Genomic DNA, 25,062 nt, shown 5'->3' with positions numbered 1-25,062 from the left:
GGCGCCCCAGACGCCTGCGGCGTCCGCGGAGACACCGGAAGGAGCTGCGGCTGCTGCGGGAAGTGGCCGGTGCGGGAGGCGGGGACCCTGCGGGCAGCGCTGCAGAGCGGTTTTCCTACCTTCCCGACGCGACACCTCACCTCCCTGAATCCCGGGTAGTGAGAGAGGATTTTGCGGAGGTGCGGCCGCAGGCCACCATTGGCCGTGCTGGCGGGGCCCGCGGGGAAGGCCGTAGAGGTGAGCGCGGCGCTCCTGGGAGGGGCGCGGGGCCGAAGGGCGCCTCGCCTGCAGCCAGGGGCCGGTCTCGGTTCTCGCTCCCGCGCGCTGAGGCTGCGGCCGCTGCAGTGGCCTCTTTTTCTTGGTCTAGGGATGTGGTGGTCGCATGGACGAGAAGAAGGCCTCAGTCTCTCTCAGTGCTCTGCGTTTCAGAGTGATCTGGTGGCCGCCCCGATAGGGGTCGGCGGAGGACGCGAGTCAGTCGTAAATTTGAGGAAGGGTCCCCAGGGGGCGCTCCCCTGGGAAGCGGGAGATAAGAGGGGTGTAGCGAGTCCCTGAAAGGGGCCCCGCTCCTTTCCTTGGTATCTCCATTCCGGCTTGCCAGGCCCTCCCGGTGGGTGCAGACTACTGAAAGCCCCGCAGCTCGCTGGCTCCTAGGTCCCGGTTTCGTTTTGCAGCGCAGTTGAGGTGATCGGACCTGTTTGTGCAGCCCCAAAGCCCCGTTATTCGTTGTTATTAACGGGAAAATCTTAGGTGTCATTCTCCCTGAAATGTTTCTTCGACCAGTGTTTGATCCATATTGTTTCAGACGTTATCCCGTACAGTCTGTCCATCTACAGCTTTTGTTTGTGTCGAATTTCCATAGTGTGTGGTTTCCCAGAATCTTTTTACTCGTACATATTTACCAAGTACAAAATGTTCTTTATTTGGATGTTTACAGGGTGCAAGTTGAATTGTTGTTTGAAAATCTCCTAGGTGTTTTGCCCTCAACTTAATATTTTTATTAGGATTTACATTCTCATATAATTAGTATTAGGCCTGGAAAATTGGATCAGAGGGTAAAATCCTAGCAGGAGCATCCATAGGCTCTAAACTGAGAATGAATTTTACAAGGATCTCTAGACTTCTTAATAGTTGTATAGAATTATATAATTTGTTAGCTTAATTAGATTATTTTTCCTTTAAGAAAAACCTGTTTAAAAAATAATGAGGCCTTCTTCGTTCCATTTCTAGATGAGACGATTTTATCGTTTGGGAAGGTCTGACCAAAGCAGATAATAAGCTATTACTTGAACCTAATACAAATAATGAATTCAGGCTATTAATATAAGTAAGGAGAAAGAGTAGGAATCTTACTGAAGACAAAGCTAATTTTAAGAGAAGGTAATAGTAATAGTTACATTATGCTGGTAGGTTTATGTTATTTCACTTACTTTGGTAGGATTAAAAAAAACTATACAAAAATATTACAAGAATAAAATCTTTGAACTGCTGCATGCAAGAGGGGTAGTCTACATAAGATTGCATCTTATTTTTGATCTGGTTTATTGCCGACTTTCACTTTTTTGTCTAAATGAGCTTTTTATAAACTACCAATAACCAAATAACAGGGCAGTTAGATTGTAGTAAATAGTTTATTTTAAATATTTGAAATTCTGAGTTAAGGAGATAATTCTTAATTTTTATGTATTGCTGCTAGAATTTTCAGTGACCTTTCACATGTGCAATCTTATTTGAACCTCATGCCAGTTTTCTAAGTTAGGAATGCCAAGAAGTAAAGTCTTTTCCCATGACAGAAGCATTTCGAAATTGTGTAAGGATCAGAATTTCCTTAAAGCCTGAAAAAATCTTGCTGAAATAACTGATAAAAATTGGAATTCAGTTGGATATTAGAGCACTGTGAATTATAATATATGACAGATTGTGGACTCGTTGCAAGAAAATGAAGTACATAAATAATGAACGATTTTTGGTGAGACATGAAATGTAGACATTTTTTAAAAAGAAAAGAATAAGTAACAGCTCTTTTTTGTTTTAAGTTTTATTTACTTAAGTAATCTCTACATCTAGTGTGGGGCTTGAACTCAGAACCCTGAGATCAAGAGTCACATACACTTGGGACCCCTGGGTGGCTCAGTTGGTTGAGCATCCAACTTCGGCCCAGGTCATGATCTCACAGTTCGTGAGTTCGGGACTTGCATCAGGCTCTGTGCTGGCAGCTCGGAGCCTGGAGCCTGCTTCGGATTCTGTGTCTCCCTCTCTCTCTGCACCTCCCCAGCTCATGCTCACACTCTGTCTCTGTCAAAAATAAATAAACTTAAAAAAAAAAAATTTAAAAAAGAACCACAAAATCCTCCGACTGAGCCTTCCTCAGCCAGGCGCCCCAGTAACACTTCCTTATTTAGTGTAGTTTTTAAACCTTTTTTTTCAAGTCTGCATGTGATTACAAGAGCGTTTTAATAAGTAAGATAGCTCCAAAGAGTACAAGATAAGTAGAATGGTTTAATCATCTATAAAAAGGAGCATGAATTTTGTACAGTATAGTATATAAGTAAAACTGATATTTTATTATTATTATCTTTCTTTAAGCTGTACACCCTACATGGGAGTTGAACTCATTACTCTGAGATCAAGAGTTGCTTGCTCTACTCACTGAGCCAGCCAGGCTCCCCAAGAACTAATATTTTAAAAATTATTCATGTATCGAAATAAATTTATCTTAGAAGGCTAAGTTATCTGTTTAGTTTACAAGGGAAAGCCCTTTGGAAAAGAAAAAGAATGAAACATGGTTTCTGCCTTCAAAGAACGTAATTACAGTCAAGCCTGCTGTCAAGTAGTCGTGCCCCCCCCCCCCCCCCCCCGCTGTAAGTACCATATGAGTATTATAATCAGGAATTTAGGTGAGGGAGATATTACTTTATTACTTGTGATTGAGTCTTGGTAGAGATGGTACTTGAGATGGGTGAGCTTTGAAAGGTTTTCGTTATGGGAATACCATAGGACATTTCTAAAATGAAAAGATAGTTGTGCCTGGGTGGCTCAGTTGGGTGACTTTGGCTCAGGTCATGATCTCACACCTTGAAAGTTGGACCATGTGTCGGGCTCTGTGCTGACAGCTCAGTGTCTGGAGTCAGCTTCCGATTCCCTGTCTCCCTCTCTCATTGCCCCTCCCCCACTTGTGCTCTTTCTCTCTCTTTCAAAAATAAGTAAACATTAAAAAATTAAAAAAAAAAAAAAGATAATTGGGTTCCTGGAAAGGTACAAGTTATATTTAAGAAAGGATTAGTAGAATAATTTGGCAGATAGTAAATTATTATGTTTTATACAAGTTAGTAATAGGAGGTGAAAAAGACAAATTATGAAAGACTTCATTAAAGGTGTTTGATCAGAAGAGGTATGTGTTAGCACATGAATGCAGAATGAGCTGTAATTGGGAGTAGGTTGAGACCAGGAGACTGCTTGGGCAGCTTTAGGTTATGATGTCCAGAGCATTATTTCTGTGGCCCTCGTAAGTTTCTCTGATGTGCTATCTTGAAAGTAGGCCTTGAGATAAGAACATGGGTTCAGGGGTGCTTGGCTGGCTTAGTCAGTAGAGCATGTGACTCTTGATCTTGGGGTCATGAGTTCAAGCCCCATGTTGGGCAGTATAGTTTACTTAAATGAAAAAAACAAAAGACACGTATGCAGGTGAGACGCCAGAAGTTGCAGTGAGAGAGTGGGCAAAGAGTCAAGGAAGGGGGCAGCTCTTCCTGCCCATGGGTCCTGCCCCCATGTTTTAATAAAATCACCTTTTTGCACCAAAAAAAAAAAAAGGGGGGGGGGGGAAGGGAAAAAAAAGCCAACTAATGGGCAACTGGGGAGGTTAATCCTATGGAGATTTTTGTAGAACTGCCTCAGAATTGTCCTGCCAAATGAAGGGGAGTTGAAGAGTTTTTCTCCTACTGGACCTCACTGATTGAGATTGTCTTTGAAATGCCTTGCACACAGTTAGTTGCCTTGGCTAAGGTTAGGCAAGCTCCTGAGGTGCTGGAGAATTTAGAAGCAGAGGAGTGGTGGAGGTGGGAAGTTGTGAGTGTGTGCTCGGATAATGTCCTTACCAGACTGCAAGTGAATATTGAGATGAGCTGAAGGGATAGGGGACGAGATCTTAACTCTGTTAATATGTGTTCTCATTAAATATTTCAGTTGTGCAATAAAAGCCTCAATTTTTGTGGAAACCTAGAAGAAGAAATGTGAATTGAGGAAAATTGGTGAAAAAGCACAGAGAATCTAGTAATTGATAGAATACAGGATGTGTACAGGAGGGAATCCAAGATGGCTCTGACATTTGAAAGTTAACTTGTAATTGAGGAGGGTTGCCGGAAGGTCACTGATACTCACATTAGTTACTTTAGGAGAATAAAAATTTCAGGGTGTTGAAGAGCATTAATAGAGAGTGTATGACCATTCAAAAGGGAAAGTACTTTGGGGATTTGAGCAGTGCTGCCACCCTGACTACACTTACATTGTTTGGCCCATCTTGATCATAAGTCTTTGTTACTTAGATCTCTGTATTACCAGGGCCTAGCACATTCCTGAAATATGGTAATATGAAAATATGGGACTGAGTGTGATATAAAATAAGACCATTCACTACAGTTTTAACTATAAAATCTTGAAGAATTTCTGATATTTTTAGTTGAGGAATAAACTTTGATGAATAAATTGTGATTCTTTTAAAATTTATTTACTTTTAAACATTTTATTATTTTTTTAAATAATCTATACACCCAATGTGGGACTCGAACTTACAACCCTGAGATCAAGAGCTTCATGCTCTAGCGACTAAGCCAGCCAGGCGCCCCTTGATTCTTTTTTATGATTACCAATATTCTGGTAAACAAACAAAAAAGACAAAATTAATTCTTAGAGTGGTTTTCATTTGAATATGGTGGTTGCATTTGTTTTTTCATGTTTCTAAGGTGTCTTCATAAGTGATTTTAATGATTATCCCATAATGCCAACATACTGTTACTTAATCACCTCTCCATCTTGCTCAGAAGTGACTTAGGGTGAAAATTACCTCAGCTGGTTTGAACCTCTCTCAGAACTCTGTCATATTCATTCTTTCCTGTTTTCCCTCTCTCTTCCTTCCTCTCTCTCTTTTCTCTCCCCCTCCTTTCCCTTCTTTCCCTAGTGTTTGTTACAGGTATTTCAACTAGATAAAGTGACAGTTGACTCTACTTTGCCATTATTGGACAGATTTTTTTTTCTTTGTAGGAAATGCTAATTAATTACAAATTTCACTTTATTTAGAGTGAGAGTTATCAGATCAGAGTGATGCTTTTGGATGATTTATTGTGTCAATGTTAAGAATAGATTCTAGAACAGATACATTGCAGGTAGAGAAATCAGGAGCTTATACAGTTCTCTCAATAGATGTAATAAGGCTCTGCCATTGATTAGACTGTTAAGGGTCAAAGGCACATGTTTTTAGAAAGATGGAAACTAGAAAATTAGCGTTACATTTCTTTTTCTGTGTTATGGTTTGAATCTTAAATTTTTTTTTTTCAACGTTTATTTTTTTGGGGACAGAGAGAGACAGAGCATGAACGGGGGAGGGGCAGAGAGAGAGGGAGACACAGAATCAGAAACAGGCTCCAGGCTCTGAGCCATCAGCCCAGAGCCTGACGCGGGGCTCGAACTCACGGACCGCGAGATCGTGACCTGGCTGAAGTCGGACGCTCAACCGACTGCGCCACCCAGGCGCCCCTATGGTTTGAATCTTAATGAATAGGGAAGGAGTTATAGAACTGTGAGACCTGTGTGAAGATTTGAAGGAGTTTGTGTTTGCTAGAATATTGTTTTTTTTTTTTTTTTTAACGTTTATTTATTTTTGAGACAGAGAGAGACAGAGCATGAACGGGGGAGGGGCAGAGAGAGAGGGAGACACAGAATCTGAAACAGGCTCCAGGCTCTGAGCTGTCAGCACAGAGCCCAATGCGGGGCTCGAACTCACGGACCGTGAGATCATGACCTGAGCCGAAGTCGGACGCTTAACCGACCAAGCCACCCAGGCGCCCCAGCTAGAATATTGTTTTAAAGGACAAGAAACAAGAAATTTCTTTAAAGTGGTCATCAGCAGATTTCATAGGTTAAAAAGTCTCCATGAACACTTAGCTGTAGATTGATTTAGAATGAAGTAAACTTTTCTTTTTGTTTTTGCACTCTTTCCATTAATACTTCCACTTATCAAAACAGTTTTTTTCTGCTTGCTTTTATTGTATAGCAGTTTTCTTCTATGGTAAATATGGAAAAATTAGCCATAAGCTTATTACAATATTGCATTTTTTGCTATTAAATAATTCTAAAGCCTAATATTTAAAATAGTGCCACTTGGACTAGTCAGATTAGTTGTGGTGAAACAGTAGTCTAAATTGACACTTCTGACAGGCAAATTAATTTTTCCAAATTAGAGTATCTTATAATTGACTTTTTAGTGCAAAATACTGTCCTTTGGAATACCTCTGACAGGTGGTCATCCAGCCTCTGTGTAACAATGATGGGCAACATCCTATTTCCCAAGATTGGACCCTCCGTTTTTGCGTAGCTCTAATCACTGAAAATCTTCACCATTGATTGGGTTTGCTGTTTCTCACTTTTGTCTGGTTATATAAAAAGAAAGGATCCCTCATACTTTGATCATTATGTCCAAATAATTGGAACACATATATAAAGTCCTCCAACCTTTGCTTTCTCTCTAAATGTCCATGCTTTGAATTGCTTGCATAGTGGTTAATATTTACTTACTGAGTGCTTATTATCTCACCCTGTGTTAAGTATATGTATATATATATATATATATATATATACATATATATATATATAAGCATATATGTGTGTATATATACATATATATATATATATACATTTACCATCACTTTAGATAGTAGATTCTTTGAACCCTCCTTTAGAATATTGTATCAACATCTTTAATTTTAGCTCATTTTTCTGGTTTATTTTTTATTTAAAAACTATTTTTTCAGTTTATTTTTAAGTTAAAAATTATTTTTGTTTCAGGTTTTGATTTAAATTCTAGTTAATGTATAGTGTAATATTGGTTTCAGGAGTAGAATTCAGTGATTCATAACTTATGTATAACATCCAGTGCTCGTCATAACATACTTTATCTTTTTAAATGTTTACTGTGAGACAGACAGTGTGAACAGGGGAGAGGCAGAGAGAGAGAGATTGAGAATATCCCAAGCAGGCTCCATGCTTAGTGCAGAGCCCTATGTGGGGCTTGACCTCACAATCACGAGATGACAGCCTGAGCCAATATCAGGAGTTGGATGCTCAACCAACTGAGCCACCCAGGTTCCCCTCATCATAATAAATTTTATTTCCAGTATAGTTAACATAAAATGGTAATTAGTTTCAGGTGTTCAATATAGTGATTCAACAATTCTGTACATTACTCAGTGCTCATCATAAGTGTACTTTTTAATCTCCATCATCTATAAAAAAACATATAAGAAAGATAACGATTTTATTCAGTTTTTAGGTTTCATGTTTTAATTTTATTTATGTCTTTAAAAAATCTTTTTGTGGGCACCTGGGTGACTCAGTTCAGTGTCTACCTCTTGATTTCAGCTGAGGTCATGGTCTCATGGTTTGTGGGTTTGATTGAGCCCCATGTTGGGCTCTGTGCTGACAGCATGGAGCCTGCTTGAGATTCTATTTCTTCCTCTGCCCCTCCCCCACTGTCTTTGGCATGTACGTGCCCTCTCTCTCAAATAAACTTAAAATATTTTTTTCATTTATTTTAGGGAGAGAGAGAGAGAGACAGACAGAGTGTGTGTGCACGTGAGGGAGAGGGGCAAGAGGAGAGAGAGAATCCCAAGCAGGCGCCATGTTCACACAGAGCTTGATGGGGAGCTCGATCCCACAACCCTGAGATCATGACCTGAGCCAAAACTGAGAGTTGGGCACTCAACCTACTGAGCCACTCAGGTGCCCTACTTATTTATTTATTTATTTATTTATTTATTTATTTGTTTGTTTGTTTGTTTGTTATGTTTATTTTTGAGAGAGAGGGGGGAGAGAGAGTGGGGTGGGGGGACAGAGAGAGGGGGAGAGAAAGAATCCCAAGCAGGCTCCCTGCTGTCAGCACAGAGCCTTTTGCAGGCCTCAAACTCATGAACCTTGAGATCATGACCTGAGCTAAAATCAAGAGTCAGATGCTCAACCAGCTGAGCCACCTAGGTGTCCCTATTTTTATTTTTTGAGTAAACTCTGTGCCCAGCATGGGGTTCGAACTTACCCTGAGATCAAGAGTCTACTGGGGGCGCCTGGGTGGCGCAGTCGGTTAAGCATCCGACTTCAGCCAGGTCACGATCTCGCGGTCCGTGAGTTCGAGCCCCGCGTCGGGCTCTGGGCTGATGGCTCGGAGCCTGGAGCCTGTTTCTGAGCCTGGAGCCTGTTTCTGATTCTGTGTCTCCCTCTCTCTCTGCCCCTCCCCCGTTCATGCTCTGTCTCTCTCTGTCCCAAAAATAACTAAATGTTGAAAAAAAAATTAAAAAAAAAGAGTCTACTGACTGAGCTGGGCACCCCCCCCCCAAAAAAAATCTTTTTTAAAATAATTATATAACTATATTTCACTAGCCTGCCTTCTGTATCTTCATCCAGATTTTTGTTAAAAGTACAAACAGTTCTGCCACCTGCTAGTAGAGACCTTCTGGATTCGTATCGATCTTCTCTATTACTGTTATTTACCAGTTTTCCTAATTCTTTTCTCATGGTTGCTTGAATATGACTCTTTATATTTACCTTTCAGGTTAGACTAGACAGTGGAATGCAGGCAGTTTCCCAATATTAAAAGGTTCTCATTAGGTCACCAACTATGTCTTGATGTGTAACATATATTAATAACACAGGTCCCTGTGCTTTTCCTAAAATTTGAATATCTGGTCTTATTTGGATGGCAAGGCCAGAAGTTTGGGCATGAAACTTGATTTTACTGCCATGGTATTTCCCTTCTCCCATCCCCCCACTTAAAAGTATCATCTTCAGAAGCAGTTTTGAATCTATAGATAGGCAATTGAGCTGTGCGTCATAGTGTGTGAATTCAGCCAGAAACATTTTTTAGTTGGGGTTATTACTATCATTATAAGGCTGAGAAAATTTCAAATACTGTAGCTAGGCTAGACAGAGGAAAGGGCTGCCAGATAAAAGATTGTAAGGGTAAGGACAAATTGAGGTCAAATTATGGAAAGCCTTAATTTCCATGCAGAGCTTGAATTTTCTTGTGCTCCATAGTGATTCCCATCTTGTGAACCACACGCTTCTAGAGGAGTCTCAGACTTCTGTCGGATATACATCTATATACTGAACAAATAGCATTTTCATATACATTCATTTTTACTGCCTTTATGTTGTCCGTCTTTTCTAATGCCTAGTACCTGTCTTCCCTGGACAAACTGTCAGGCCAGAATGAAAGCATGCATGCCTTCTTTCTTTTGGTATACGCTGGAGAAGAAATTGAAGTAGCTTAGAACCCCTGTTGTCTTGCTCCCTTATATCTGAATAGCCTACTCTCAGTAAATCTTTATCAAAAGAAGGAATAAAAGAGTGATTTTTTTTTTTTTTACCATACTGAATTAATTGAGTAAAATTCTAGGTAACTAGAATATTAAGGGCCTTCTATTTTGATAGTGTTGTGTTTAATTGTTAAGGAATACTAAATAGCCTTGGTTCAAATTGTTAGCTTTTGTTTATATTTATTAATTCTCATTAAATTGTTTATATACCAGAAAATTAATACCAGATACTAAAGCAGAGAATTTATTCCCCGGTCCCCATTTCTTTGTTCTGAGGCAACATTCAGAGTGCACGACCTGTAATAACTCTTGTATTTTTATAGGATGTATCTGTATCCAGATATAATGTGCTGTAATGCTGGTTTAAAATTTTTACTTTAGTATAATTCTATACTAAGCTATACATTCTATAGCTTCCTTTTTTCCCAATCCAACTTATGTCCTTTAGAGCTTTCTCTGTTGGTAAATTATCCATCCATGTCATGCAGTTAAACTATTGTGTTGTATTTAGTTGTGAATGTGCCATTTGTATATCCATTCTCCTAATGGTGGACTTAAAACATTTTAAAATCAAAGTGAGATTAAGACTGTCTAGAAAGCCATGAGAACATTTCCATTTAATTGGTAAACATTAGAGGAAAATGTAATCAAATTAAATACTTTTATTAAGTAAAAAAATAAGAGAATTTAGTACTTATATTTAGGGATTAAGAAAATAAAACCAAAACCAAGTAGGACGTGGAAATTAAAGATAAAACTTTAATGGAATTGGAAGCAGCAGAACAAAAAATAGTGTAAAGGATAAATTGCAAAGCTGTCTTTTTGCCAAGACCAATGAACTAGATAAACCTGCTATAGAAGGAAAAAAAGAATTCAAGTAAAAACGCTCAAGATTAGGAATGAGAAAGGAAACATCATAGATATCTGGATATAGGAGAGATTAATGAAACGTTATGCAAATTTTCTTGAGAATATCACATCCATGCTATATTGCCAAAGTTGAAAATTGAGAGGGCATGCATAATTTAATAGCAAAATATAAATTAGTAAAATTGACCCAAGAAATGAAAAACTTGAATTGACCCATTCTCACTAAGGAATTGAAAGATGATTGAAGATACGTCCTGAGGGGCGCCTGGGTGGCGCAGTCGGTTAAGCGTCCGACTTCAGCCAGGTCACGATCTCGCGGTCCGTGAGTTCCAGCCCCGCGTCGGGCTCTGGGCTGATGGCTCAGAGCCTGGAGCCTTTCTGATTCTGTGTCTCCCTCTCTCTCTGCCCCTCCCCCGTTCATGTTCTGTCTCTCTCTGTCCCCAAAGTAAATAAACGTTGAAAAAAAAAAATTAAAAAAAAAAAAAAAAAAAAAGAAGATACGTCCTGAGTCCCTGGGTGGCTCAGTAGGTTAAGTGCCTGACTTTAGCTCCGGTCATGGTATCGAGGTTTATGAGTTCGGGCCCCACATCAGGCTCAGTGCTGACAGCTCAGAGCCTAGAGCCTGCTTCAGATTCTGTATGTGTCTCTCTCTCTGCACCTCCCCACTCATATTCTCTCTCTCTCTCTCTCTCTCTCTCTCTCAAGAAACATTAAAAAGGAATTAAAAAAAAAAGATATGTCCTTCAAAGAGGCAGCATAGCAGATAGTTTCACAACTGAGTTTCATTTAATTTATAAATAATATATAATAATGATAATAATGGAACATTTTCTGTGGTCTAGAAGATGCAGAGCTACTAAATGCATTCTGTGAAGCACGCATAACTTTTATCCCTGATAAAAATGTTACCCAAAAAGGTCAATTTCACTTGCAAAATCTCTAAATAGAAATGCACAGTAGAATCTAGATATGAAGCAACAGGCTAATAGTACATTTTGACCCATAGGGTATATTACACCAATGCAAGGGTTATTCATATCAAATCTGTTAATAGATTATATAATTGGATGAAGTAAGGAATATATTAAACCACCAGTAGCTGCTGAGAAGACATTTAATAAAGTTCATTAAGACCGTTTCTAATTAGGGGTGCCTTGCTGGCTTAGTCAGTAGAGCATGTCACTCGATCTCAGGGTTGTGAGTTCAAGCCCCATGTTGGACCTATAGTTTACTTAAAAAAAAATCAAAAGTAAATTAAGAATAGGAGGAAATTATAGCAAATGTCCTGAATAGCAAAACCATCACAATAAGGACCCAGACATGGATGCTCACAATCACTTTTATTTCTTTATTTTTATTTTATTTTATTTTACCTTAATTTTTAACATTTATTTATTTTTGAGAGAGACAGAACACGAGCAGGGGAGGGCCAGAGAGAGACACAGAATCTGAAACAGGCTCCAGGCTCCCAGCTCTAAGCTGTCAGCACAGAGCCTGATGTGGGGCTTAAACCCACTAACCGTGAGATCATGACCTGAGCTGAAGTCGGACCCTTAATTGACTGAGCCCCCCAGGTGCCCCTATTTTTTAAATTTTTTAATGTTTATTTATTTCTTTTCTTAAAAAAAATTTTTTTTAATGTTTATTTTTGAAGGAGAGAGAGAGACAGAGTGTGAGTGGGGGAGGGGCAGAGAGAGAGGGAGACAGAATCTGAAACAAGCTCCAGGCTTCCAGCTGTTAGCACAGAGCCCATTGCAGGGCTCGAACTCATGAGTCTTGAGATCATGACCTGAGCCGAAGTCGGATGCTTAATCGACTGAGCCACCCAGGCACCCCAAATGTTTGTTTATTTTTGAGAGAGAGAGAAAGAATGGATGAGTGGGGAGGGGCAGAGAGAGAGGGAGACACAGGATCTGAAACAGGCTCCAGGCTCTGAGCTGTCAGCACAGAGCCTGATGTGGGGCTCGAACCCAAGAAGTGGGAGATCATGACCTGAGCCGAAGTCAGATCCTTAACCGGCTGAGCTACCTAGGGCCCCTCACAGTCACGTGTGTGTGTGTGTGTGTGTATGTGTGTGTGTATGTATATGTGTGTGTATATATATATAAATATATTTAATGTTTATTTATTTATTTTTTTTTTTTAATTTTTTTTTTTTTTCAACGTTTCTTTATTTTTGGGACAGAGAGAGACAGAGCATGAACGGGGGAGGGGCAGAGAGAGAGGGAGACACAGAATCGGAAACAGGCTCCAGGCTCTGAGCCATCAGCCCAGAGCCTGACGCGGGGCTCGAACTCACGGACCGCGAGATCGTGACCTGGCTGAAGTCGGGCGCTTAACCGACTGCGCCACCCAGGCGCCCCTAATGTTTATTTTTGAGAAAGCATGAGTGGGGGAAGGGGGGGGGAGAGACGGAGAATCTGAAGCAGGCTTTGTGCTGACAGCAGAGAGCCAAATGTGAGGCTCAAACCCATGGACTGTGAGATCATGACATGAGCCAAAGTCAGATGCTTACCTGACTGAGCCACCCAGATGCCCCCACTTTATATTCAAGATGGTCTTAGAGATTCTAGTAAATGCATTACAACAGTAAAATTAAGTAATTAGTATTGATATTGGAAAACTAGGTAAAACTATCATGTTTCCAGTATATTCAGAGAATAACCAAGGAAACTGAAAAGGAATAGTGAAGGAGGAATGTCTTACAGTTATCAAAATATTCTACATTTTTTGTATTCAGATTAAATATGGTATTGGCGGGGCACCTGGGTGGCTCAGTTGATTACGAATCCGACTTTGGTTCAGGTCATGATCTTGCAGCTCGTGAGTTTGAGCCCCACATTGAGCTCAGCATTGGTGGTGTAGAGACTGCTTAGGATTCTCTCTCTCTCCCTCTTTTTCTCTGCCCTCTGCCACTTGCCTGTGTGTGGGTGTGCGCTTGTGCTCTCAAAATAAATAAACTTAAAAGTATTCAGAGATACATTAAAAAATAAGTAACTATGGTATTGGCATATGTAGATTAGTGGAACAAAATAGGGGATCCAGAAATATGTGCAAGTGTAATAAAGATAGTATTACAATTCAGTGGGTAATGGGTAGATTGTGTAGTAAGTGGTGCTGGTACAACTGTCAGCCCATCTGGAAGAAAATAACATTGGGTTCCTGTCTTAAGGTAACCCCCAGATGGGGTTTAAAAAAAATTGTTTAAAAAAAATATTTAAGGTTATTCTATAGCGTTAGGTTTATAAACAAGGATGAAGGAAAATTTTTTTTAAGTTTATTTATTTATTTTTGAGAAAGAGACGACACACAAGTGGGGTAGGGGTAGAGAGAGAGAGAGTGAGAGAGTGTCCCAAGCAGGCTTCACGCTGTCAGTGCAGAGACCAGTGCAGGGCTTGAACTCATGAACCATGAGATCGTGACCTGAGCCAAAGTCAGATGCTTAACCAACTGAGCTACCCAGGTGCCCAAATGAAATTTTAAGATCAGAAACTCAGAGCTGTTATAAGAGACATGTTTGATTTTATAAAAATTAAAGGCTTTACTGATAAAGGATACCATAAGAAAGTTAATAGTATTGGTACTAAGACAGACATAGACCAGTAGAATAGAGTTCATAAATAATCTTCACGTATATGATTAAATATATTAAAACATTTTTTTTATTATAAAATTTTTTTTAGGGGCTCCTGGGTGGTTTAGTTGGTTAAGCATCCGACTTCGGCTCAGGTCATGATCTCATGGTTTGTGGGATCAAGCCCCACATTAGGCTCTGCTCTGACAGTGTGGAGCCTGCTTGGGATTCTCTCTCTATCTCTCTCTCTCTGCCCCTCCCCCACTCTTTCTCTTTCAAAATAAATAAACTTACAAAAAAGTTTTTTAAGTTTATTTTTAAGAGAGAGTGTGTGTGTTGGGGAGAGGTAGAGAGAGGGAGACAGAGAATCTGAAGAAGTCTCTGAGCTGTCAGCACAAAGCCTGATGCAGGGCTTGAACCCACAAACTGTGAGATGATGACCTGAGCTGAAGTTGGATGCTTAATTGACTCAGCCACCCAGGTGCCCCCATGATTATTTTTAATAACAATATGGAAACAAAGTGAATATTCATCAGTAGAAGAATTAATTGCATGATTTATGCAGTGTATGCATCATGACATGTGTATTCAAGAAAAAGTTGAGATAGAGGGATGTCTGTATTATTGCCCAAAAAAGGCCATATATGTCTCTTTCTATATTTGATTATATGAACAAGAAAAAATATTGAAACACATACATACATTTTATAGTGCAGGTATGCTGGTAATAAATTCTTTCAGCGTTTGTATAAGAAGGCTTTATTTTGCTCTTACTTTGCAAGGTGTTTTCCTAGGTATGGAATTCTAGGTTGACAGTGTTTCTTCAGTACTGTACAGATGTTGCTCCATGGTCTTCTGGCTTGTATTGTTTCCAGAATATGTTATTGGCCTTTTTTGGCTATTTTGAAGATGTTCTTTTTATTATTGTTTTTTTTTTTTTTTTTAATTTTTTTTTTCAACGTTTATTTATTTTTGAGACAGAGAGAGACAGAGCATGAACAGGGGAGGGGCAGAGACAGAGGGAGACACAGAATCTGAAACAGGCTGCAGGCTCTGAGCAGTCAGCACAGAGCCCGACGCGGGGCTCGAACTCACGGGCTGTGAGATCATGACCTGAGCCGAAGTTGGACGCTTAACCGACCAAGCCACCCAGGCGCCCCAATTATTGGTTTTAAGCAACTTGTTTTTAGTGTGTCATGATGTAATTTGCTTATATTTCTTGTGCTTCAAGTTTGTTGTGTTTCTTTGTTTTCATCAAATTTGGACTTTTCTACCCATCTGAGTGATACTCTAATTTCTCAATTTTTTTTTTTTTTTTTGCATTTCAATTTGAATAGTTTCTTTCACTGTCTTTAAGTTCATTATTCTTTTGCATTGTCTAATCTGCTGTTGATCTCATACACTGTATTTTTCACCTAAGACTTTTTTTTTTTAACATTTAGAAATTTGCTTTAGGTCTTTTTTTCTTCTATCCTTCATGTTTCTCTTTAAAATATGTATCTTGGGGCGTCTGTTTGGCTCAGTGAGTAGAGCACGTGACTTTTTATCTCAGGGCTGTAAGTTTGAGTCCCATGTTGGGTGTACAGATTACTTTAAACAAATGTGTATCCTTGGGGCGCCTGAGTGTCTCAGTCGGTTATGCATTTAACTCTTGGTTTTGGCTCAGATCTGATCTCACGGTTTGTGAGTTTGAGCCCTGCATCAGGCTTTGCTCTGACAGTGTGGAGCCTGCTTGGGATTCTCTCTCTCTCTCTCTCTCTCTCTCTCTCTCTCTCTCTCCCCCTCTCCCCCTCTCCCCCTCTCCCCCTCTCCCCACCTTTCTCTGCCCCTCCCCCACTTGTTCTCTGTCTCTAAAAAACAATAAACTTAAAAACATTAAAAAAAATTTAAAAACGTCTATGCTTTATCCTGTCTTCTGTGTTATCTCTGGATCTCTTTTTTTTCCTTGTTTTTGTTTTGCAATTTTTGAGTGGATACCAGACATTGTAATTTTTTTAATCTTGTCAGGTGCTGGGGTTTTTTTCATTCCTTTGTTCTGGGACACAGTTATGTTCCTTGAGAATAATTTGACTCTGTAATACTTATTTTGAGCTTTTTAAAGGCAGAACGAAAGTAGTCTTTAGGGATACATTTTTCCTATTATTGAGGCAATACCCTCTGAGTACTTTATTCCCTGTGTATTATGAACTCTTTAAATTCTGGCTGGTGGGGACACAAACAAACTTGTGTTGGCTGCCAGAGTTGTTCTACCTATTCTTTTCCAGTAATTCTTTCCCCTGCTTAGGGTAGTTTAATCACATGCACATGCTCATAAGTACTCAGCCGAAGACCTAATGGTAGCCCTCTACAAACCTCACGAGTTTATTTGCTCTGTGTTTAGTTCTTTCCTCTCTGTTACTCTGCCTTGTGAATTCTAGCCACCTTGGTGCCTCTGCATTTTCAACACTGCCCCTTCAACTCAAGGAGACTGCTGGACACTGTTTGGGTTTTCTCCTACGTGCACTATGGCCTAGAAGTTCTTTCTAGGCATAAGCTGGGGTAATTGTTGCCTACTTTCCAGTGCCTGATAACCATTATTTTATATATTTTGTCTAGCTTTTTAGTTATTTAAAGAGGCTAAATCTGGTTCCGGTCACTCCATCATGGCTGGCAGTGGAGGTAATTGGATAAGAAGGAAGAAATATCTAAGCACAGAAGGAAGTGAGAGGTGGGTGGGAAAGATTGCCAGACCTTTCACAAACATAAATAAGAAATGGAAAACGTTAACAGTTATTTTAAGTTAAATTTCATGCATCTGAAAGTCTGGCGCATGGCTTGTTTAATCTTATGTAATAATTTCATGTTTAGAGGGGTGCCTGGGTGGCTCAGTTGGTTGAGCATCCAACTTGGGCTCAGGTCATGATATCATGGTTCATGAGTTCAAACCCCACATTGAGCTTGCGGCTGTCAGTGCAGAGCCCGCTTCAGATCCTCTCTCTCTCTCTCTCTCTCTCGCTCTCTCTCTTTCTCTCTCTTTCTCTCTTTCTCTATCTCTGCCCCTTCCCCACTCATGCTCTCTCTTTCTCAAAAATGAGTAAACATTAAAAAAAAATAATGTTTAGAGATAATGATTTATTCAGTATTAACCCCCGGAGTGATTTCTGTTGTATTTTGTAGGTTGCAAGATAATATTTGACTCATTTGATTGAAACTTTTTGTTTAATGTGTTTACTAATGGGCTAGTATTTTAGCACATTTATAAGTGTTTATTCTTTCCTAGTAAGTTTCTTAATTTTTTCCAAATAGTGTTCTCAAACCCCAAAGATGAACTAGAGGCATGAAAAACCTTATTTTTTTTTTTTTTTTTTTTCAACGTTTATTTTTATTTTTTTTGGGACAGAGAGAGACAGAGCATGAACGGGGGAGGGGCAGAGAGAGAGGGAGACGCAGAATCGGAAACAGGCTCCAGGCTCTGAGCCATCAGCCCAGAGCCCGACGCGGGGCTCGAACTCACGGACCGCGAGATCGTGACCTGGCTGAAGTCGGACGCTTAACCGACTGCGCCACCCAGGCGCCCCTGAAAAACCTTATTGTTAAGAATGTACACACAAAAAAAATGTACATCCAAGAAATATCTGGAAGTACTGACTTAAACTTGAGATTTTACTTGGAAATCACTCACTTTACTTGAACCAGTTGTGAAATTTCTATGCGTTGAATGCTGTAAATCAGTTAGCTCTATGATTCATAAGATCTGCAGGGGAGATAGATAAAATTTAGTGACATTATAGTATTCCTATCATTCTCATAAATTACATTTATAATATTGTGATGTCTTGGAAGAAGTTAAGTATATTGGGGTTACAAAACATTTTGCCTTCTGTTTATTTTAATGGAATTTGAGGAAACTCCTGAAGATAATTAGGAAAGTTGTAATTGATGTGGGAAACTACCTCAGTCTTAACCTGGTGGTCTCATGGGAAAGAGAGGTATGAGACCTTACTGGTCATCTAAAAAGAAGTACATAAAGGGATGCTGCAGAGTGCCTAATAAAATTATATGGATATGTGTAGTACTATGTGTGTGTATGTACACACTTGACATGTGCTACCTCATTTCATCCTTAAAGTAGCCCCTTGAGTTCATTATGCCAGTCTACTCTTAGAGGTATCCTCAGTTCTGTTTGACCTCAGAGTCTTGCTCTTACCTGTGAGATGCATAGGTGGATTCAAATCCTTGTTCTGCCAAATGCTAACAATGTGAAGTCAGATTTACCTCTCTTAGTCTTATATGCAATTAAGATAATAATGGTACTCTACATCAGGGTTGCTGAAAGGATTTTGTGAAGATATTGTTTTCAACCTGAGATAATGTTGTCCCTTTGAGGACATAATTTTATTTTATTTTTTTTGAATTTTATTTTATATATTTTTTAAGAGACAGAGCATGAGCGGGGGAGGGGCAGAGAGAGAGGGAGACAGAATCTGAAGCAGACTCCAGGCTCCCAGCTGTCAGCAGAGTCTAACACGGGGCTTGAACTCACAAACTGTGAGATCATGACCTGAGCTGAAGTCAGACGCTTAACTGACTGAGCCACCCAGGTGACCCAGAGGGCATAATTTTATACTGTACTTGTAAAAGCAGTGGTGAGAGTGTTCTGGCATCTAATGGGTTGAAGCAAGAATGTTGCTAAACACCTTACAATGCACAGGGCAAACCCCCACAGTAGAGAAGTATTTGGTCCAAAGTATCAATGTGGTGCCAACTTGAGAAACTTTAGTATGTGACCATCTTGGTATATTGCTAAGATACCAGACAATTTAATTTATATCATCACTAGGGGCTGCAGCTAGTGTGAAAATGAATGTTTATATTTGATGGTTCTTTTAATTCCTATTCCAGTCTAAGGATTAATCTTAAAAAAGAAAAAAAAAGATACAAGTACTTAAATTGAATAACTTCAACTTTTTCCCTTTTATTTATATTCTAAAATATGAAATGGGAGAAAGGGGGAAAAGCAGCAAAAGTAATGGAGAAACAAACTTACATTGATTCATAGTTATCAGTTTCAATATAATGTTAATTTTGTGGAGAAATTTCCAGTGTACATGTTAACTTAAATTATGAAAGTAATCTAGGTATATTTGAAAAATATACTAGGGTAGACTTGTAAACATGCATGCTTATTATTGTAGCCTTTATTTTAATGATTTTTAATATTTAGCATTTTTTAATTAACATTTTTTGGTTGTTTTTCCCATAGGTGTTACCTCATTTGGAAATACTTGGGAGACAGGAAAAAGTTACTAACAAAATGTCACCTTTTCAAAATCATTGTCCACATCTGGATTCAGTTGGTGAAATAACGAAAGAAGACTTAATGCAAAAATCTCATGTAAGATATAGGGCTTTTTCCTTGCTTAGAAAAATCATTCATTGCTCTCTCAAATGTGTGTTTTTTTTTAAATAAATTACTGTAATACTCTGTGTTCATGGGCTCCAATTTATTATTTTTTAAATATTTACTTTTGAAAATTTTTTTTTTTTTTTTTTTTTCAACGTTTATTTATTTTTGGGACAGAGAGAGACAGAGCATGAACGGGGGAGGGGCAGAGAGAGAGGGAGACACAGAATCGGAAACAGGCTCCAGGCTCCGAGCCATCAGCCCAGAGCCTGACGCGGGGCTCGAACTCACGGACCGCGAGATCGTGACCTGGCTGAAGTCGGACGCTTAACCGACTGCGCCACCCAGGCGCCCCATTAAATATTTACTTTTGAGAGAGAGAGAGAGAGCGTGAGCAGAAGCGGGGTGGGGGTGGTGTAGAGAAAGGGGAGACACAGAATCCGAAGCAGGCTCCAGGCTCTAAGCTGTCAGCACAGAGCCCTATCTGGACTCGAACTCGTGAACTGCGAGATTATGACTTGAGCTGAAGTTGGACGCTCAACCAACTGAGCCACCCAGGCGCCCCTCCAATTTTTTATGTAATATTATTAGTCAATTGTATGTGTTTGGTAGTGTCAACATAATGATAATGCTATTTGATTTTTGTTTTATAGGGTACTTGTCAGGATTGTAAAGTCAGAGGACCAAATCTTTGGGCATGTTTGGAGGTATGTATATGTTTCAAAACTTTGGTATTATAAAAATTTATATCTGAATAAGGATAACTATAAGAGTTTTTTGACACTTAACAGATTTCATAAATGAGCATGCTTTAAAAAAAGATGATTAGTGATAACAAATTAAACATTATAAACTTTGGGTTTTATTTTTTTTATTTTTTTATTTAAAAAAAAATTTTTTTTTTTAAACTTTGAGTTTTAAATTTTTTTTTTTTTTTTAACGTTTATTTATTTTTGAGATAGAGAGACAGAGCATGAATGGGGGAGGGTCAGAGAGAGGGAGACACAGAATCCGAAACAGGCACCAGGCTCTGAGCTGTCAGCACAGAGCCCGACACGGGGCTCGAACTCACGGACCGCGAGATCATGACCTGAGCCGAAGTCGGCCGCCCAACCGACTAAGCCACCCAGGCGCCCCAAAAACTTTGGGTTTTAAATTCCAGTGCTTTTGCAGAGTTTTAGTAAATCACTAAATAAATATATATATATATATTTATATGAGACTTATTTTTTAATTTTATCCAAATTTTTAAAAATTTTAAAATTTTAATCCAAGTTAGTTAACATATAGTGTAATAATAGTTTATAAGAGTAGAATTTAGTGATTCATCACTTACATATAACACCCAGTGCTCATCCCAACAAGTGCCCTCCTTAATGGCCATCACCCATTTAGCCTGTCCCCCCATCCAACACCCTTCCAGCAACCCTCAGTTTGTTCTCTGTATTTAAGAATCTTTTATGGTTTGTTTCCCTCTCTGTTTTTATTTTATTTTTCCTTCTCTTCCCCTATATTCAGCTGTTTTGTTTCTTAAATTCCACCTATCAGTGAAATCATATGATATCTGTCTTTCTTTGACCTACTTCTCTTAGCATAGTATGTTTTGGTTCCATCCATGTTTTTGAAATGGCAAGATTTCATTTTGATCGCTGAGTAATACTCCAGTGTGCGTGTATGTGTGTGTGTGTGTGTGTGTGTGTGTGTGTGTGTGTGTACACACACACACACACACACACATACACACCATATTTTCTTTATCCATTCTTCAGTTGATGGACATTGGACATTTGGGCTCTTTTCTGTAATTTTGCTATTGTCGATAACACTGCTATAAACATTGGGGTGCATGTGCCCCTTTGAATCATCATTTCTGCATCTAATCACTAAAATATTTTATGCTTGTCTTATATTAGAGGTGACATAGCTTGTAATTTAGAAATATTCTCATTTTATTCTTCTGGTCCTAATGCCATTTGGTTAAAATAAATGAATATGGAAAGTCATTTAGTCATTAAGTTAAAACCTATGATCAAAACTTAATTGTAAATGTAAATGTGATGCTGTTGTATATTTACACATGTTATAAAATGACTTATTTTTCTTTCTGTATAATTATAGAATAGATGTTCATATGTTGGTTGTGGTGAATCACAAGTAGATCACAGCACTATACATTCTCAGGTATGTATATGGAAAATTTTTTTGGTGTTTATTTACTTGCTTTGTAAGTTTTCATTTATTTATTTATTTATTTATTTATTTATTTATCTGTCTATTTGAGAGAGAGAGAGAAGAACGGAGGGAGGGAATGAGGGAGAAAGTGCTTCAGCAGGGGAGAGGCAGAGGGAAAGGGAAAGACAATCCCAAGCAGGCTCCACACCCAGCGCTGAGCCCAATGCACAGGGGTCAGGGGCTCGATCTCACAACCGTGAGATCGTGACCTGAGCCAAAATCAGGAGTCAGACACTTAACTGACTGAGCCACCCAGGCATTCCTTAAGTTTTAATTTTAATTCCAGTTAGTTAACATATAGTATTATATTTAGTCACAATATAGTGATTTAGCAATTCCATATATCACCTGGTATATAGAAAATTTTTATGCAAGATATTTAAAAAAAATTTTTTTTAATGTTTATTTCTGAGAGAGACAGAGCGTGAGCGGGGGAGGGGCAGAGAGAGAGGGGAGACACAGAATCCAAAGTAGGCTCCAGGCTTTGAGCTGTCAGCACAGCTCATGGACTGCGAGATCATGACCTGAGCTGAAGTCAGACGCTTAACTGACTGAGCCACCCAGGCACCCCTTTGCAAGATATTTTTTAAAGCGAGCCTGAAGGAAAGGGAAAGCAAGCAAATACAACATTATTAATTCAAGTTGTAATTCAAAAATTTCCCCTTTTTTATATAAGAGGAGTTAAACCTTTGCTTATACTTTCTAAAAGGTGGGGAGGGGAATTGCTAAGATTAATATTAGATTGAGATTGTAATTAAGAGAGTAATGATTTAAGAAATTTGCCTCCTGGTTTATGAAGATGATAGTTGGAATTTTAGGAGAATATGAAAATTGAAGTCAAGAGTGGATGCCTGTGCCTATGATAGGGCCTGGCTAACTTTTAAGTCTCAACTCACCTTCTGCACATCTTACCTTCTGCACATCTTAATTGGAGTTCTCTTTCTACTTCACCCTGGTTGTTTGGTGCTTGTGTGTAATTCTGGTATGGTATGGTAGAGTGTAGTAGAACTTCTATTCTAAACTGTATGCTTCTTTTCTTTCTTTTTTTTTTTTTAAACTATGTTTCTTGAGCATGAACTGTCTTTTTCACATTGATGTCTCTGTAGCATTAATTGTTCTCAGTCAGGGTTCCTCAAGACAATTAATTAAGCCTGAATATTCCAAAGCCCTCAGGCATCATTGTACATAATTTACTTCTATTTTGTGCATCTAGAATGGTAGCACTGTGTACCATTCCTGTGAGAATTGAGAAAATAGTTACTAAGATAATTTTCTGTAGGCATAAATTCTCTCCATGAACTCTGATTGAGAAAGGCCAGAATTTTATGTATCCAAGATCATATATTCATATTGCTTGAGATGTTTTTTGCTTTGACTTACATCATTTGAGTCATTCTTTTGAATAGTTACTATGATCTTTTAGAATAGTTACTATGCTTTGGTCAATTATTTTCTTGTATTATACTTATTTGCTAACTCCAAAGCAGAGTCTTAGTCTTATGTTTATTTTTTATTTTTATTTATTTTTTTCAACGTTTATTTATTTTTGGGACAGAGAGAGACAGAGCATGAACGGGGGAGGGGCAGAGAGAGAGGGAGACACAGAATCGGAAACAGGCTCCAGGCTCTGAGCCATCAGCCCAGAGCCTGACGCGGGGCTCGAACTCACGGACCGCGAGATCGTGACCTGGTTGAAGTCGGACGCCCAACCGACTGTGCCACCCAGGCGCCCCTCTTATGTTTATTTTTATGCTGAACAGTGGTGAAAAATGACAATAGTATAATTTCTAGAGTAGGTTTATATATTGTTACTATTCACTATACTTTAATAGTTTATCTAAAGAATATGTTTTTGGTGTTCAAGTTTTAACTCTTCTCTTTGGAATATATTCTTATTCATTAAAGGCCAGCAGTTTATCTTATATGATTTTTTTAAAGTGTTTTTTTTTTTTTGTTTGTTTTTGTTTTTGTTTTTGTTTTAGTAATCTCTATACCCAGTGTGGGGGGTTGAACTTATGACCCCAAGATCAAGAGCCACATACTCTTCTTCCAACTGAGCCAGTTAGGCATCCCCTTATATGATCTTTTGAAATGTTTTCAACTATACCTAATTTTGGTTCCTCTTCTCCCTCCCCTATGAAATTGTATAGGAGACAAAGCATTATCTTACTGTGAACCTTACTACTCTTCGAGTATGGTGTTATGCTTGCAGCAAAGAAGTATTTTTGGATAGGAAATTAGGAACTCAGCCTTCTTTGCCTCATGTAAGACCACTTCACCAAACCCAAGAAAATAGTGTCCAGGTAATAATCAAACTTTATTTAATTAAAATATCGTATATTTTCAGGTATGATTTTAGAATTTGTCACGTAGTTGAAATGTATAACAACTCTACCTCACTTGTACTTTAAATATTTCTGTAATGTGCCTTTTTTCTTGATTGCAATACTGAGGCTAGCCTTTGCTCTTTTATAGAATGATATGTTATAGTAAGATTGAAGCTCACCTGTCTGAAGATGGAAAAGCATGTTTTGTGTTTTTAAAACTTAAAAACAAACTTCTTTTTTTAAAGTTTATTTTGAGAGACATGTAGAGAGCACAGTGGTGGGGGGGGGGGGCGGGGTGCAGACAGGGAGACAGAATACCAAGCAGGTTCCACTCTATCAGCATAGACCCCGATGTGGGACTCAAACTTCCAAACTGTGAGATCATGACCTGAGCTGAAATCAAGAGTCAGCTGCTTAACCAACTGAGCCAGTCAGGCACCCTAACAAACTGTTTTTAAAAAGTGTATATTTTTCTAGCAATCTGATTCTAGGAGAGGGGGTAGGCCTTTTTTGATAGGAAATTACAAATACAAATTCAGCTCCCTTTTCCTCATTTCTCTCCCCTTTCTACCTCCATTAATATTACTAAGAACATTTTACTAATTTATCGAAAACCAAATAGGATATATTAAAGCTTAGCATTGATCTTTGGTTTCAAAATATGTGTAGGCTCGCAAAGATTAATCACTTAATTTTGAGAATTTTCTAGTTCTATAAAAATTGGGAAAAGGAAATGAAAATATTAGAAGAGTTGGCTTCTAACTTACTGTACTCATCATTTGCTCTGTATGGTTTAATTAACACAGTGAGGTTTTTTTCCCCTCATGTATCAAAAAAATCACATTGTATTTCTATACTTGTCTTCCTTGATACCAACTTTTAACATTTTTCTATTATATCTTTGTGTCACATTCTGATAGTAGACATTTGTGTAAATAAATTTGCTTGTCTTACACATTATATAACTAAAATGAGTAGATTTTAGACAAGCTATATTTTTTTTGTATTTCAAAGTTGAATGGCTGTAGTGGATAAATCACCAAACTACCATTACTATTTCTGCCACTGATATTATCATTCAGAAATGTGTTTTTTGTCTTG

The 25,062-nt window shown here is 38.7% G+C and overlaps 1 protein-coding gene across 4 annotated transcripts in view; it reads left to right on the top strand.

Moving 5' to 3' along the window:
* Positions 1 to 25,062, top strand: part of USP33 (ubiquitin specific peptidase 33) — a 65,118-nt gene continuing 40,056 nt past the window's right edge. For 2 of the 4 annotated variants that reach the window (XM_045477918.1, XM_045477916.1), the window contains exons 1-5: positions 1 to 237; positions 19,262 to 19,393; positions 20,056 to 20,109; positions 21,521 to 21,583; positions 23,785 to 23,937. In XM_045477918.1, the coding sequence (XP_045333874.1) occupies positions 19,313 to 19,393; positions 20,056 to 20,109; positions 21,521 to 21,583; positions 23,785 to 23,937 (351 nt within the window). In that variant the 5' untranslated portion in view covers positions 1 to 237; positions 19,262 to 19,312. Of the gene's footprint in view, positions 238 to 16,614; positions 16,727 to 19,261; positions 19,394 to 20,055; positions 20,110 to 21,520; positions 21,584 to 23,784; positions 23,938 to 25,062 lie in introns of all 4 variants that reach the window. The other 2 variants (XM_045477917.1, XM_045477919.1) reach the window with 2 other exon arrangements.

Source organism: Leopardus geoffroyi, chromosome C1 (assembly GCF_018350155.1).
Source record: "Leopardus geoffroyi isolate Oge1 chromosome C1, O.geoffroyi_Oge1_pat1.0, whole genome shotgun sequence".
Taxonomy (NCBI): Eukaryota; Metazoa; Chordata; class Mammalia; order Carnivora; family Felidae; genus Leopardus; species Leopardus geoffroyi.
Note: the sequence above shows the minus strand (reverse complement) of the source record. Positions and strands in the feature narration are given on the sequence as shown.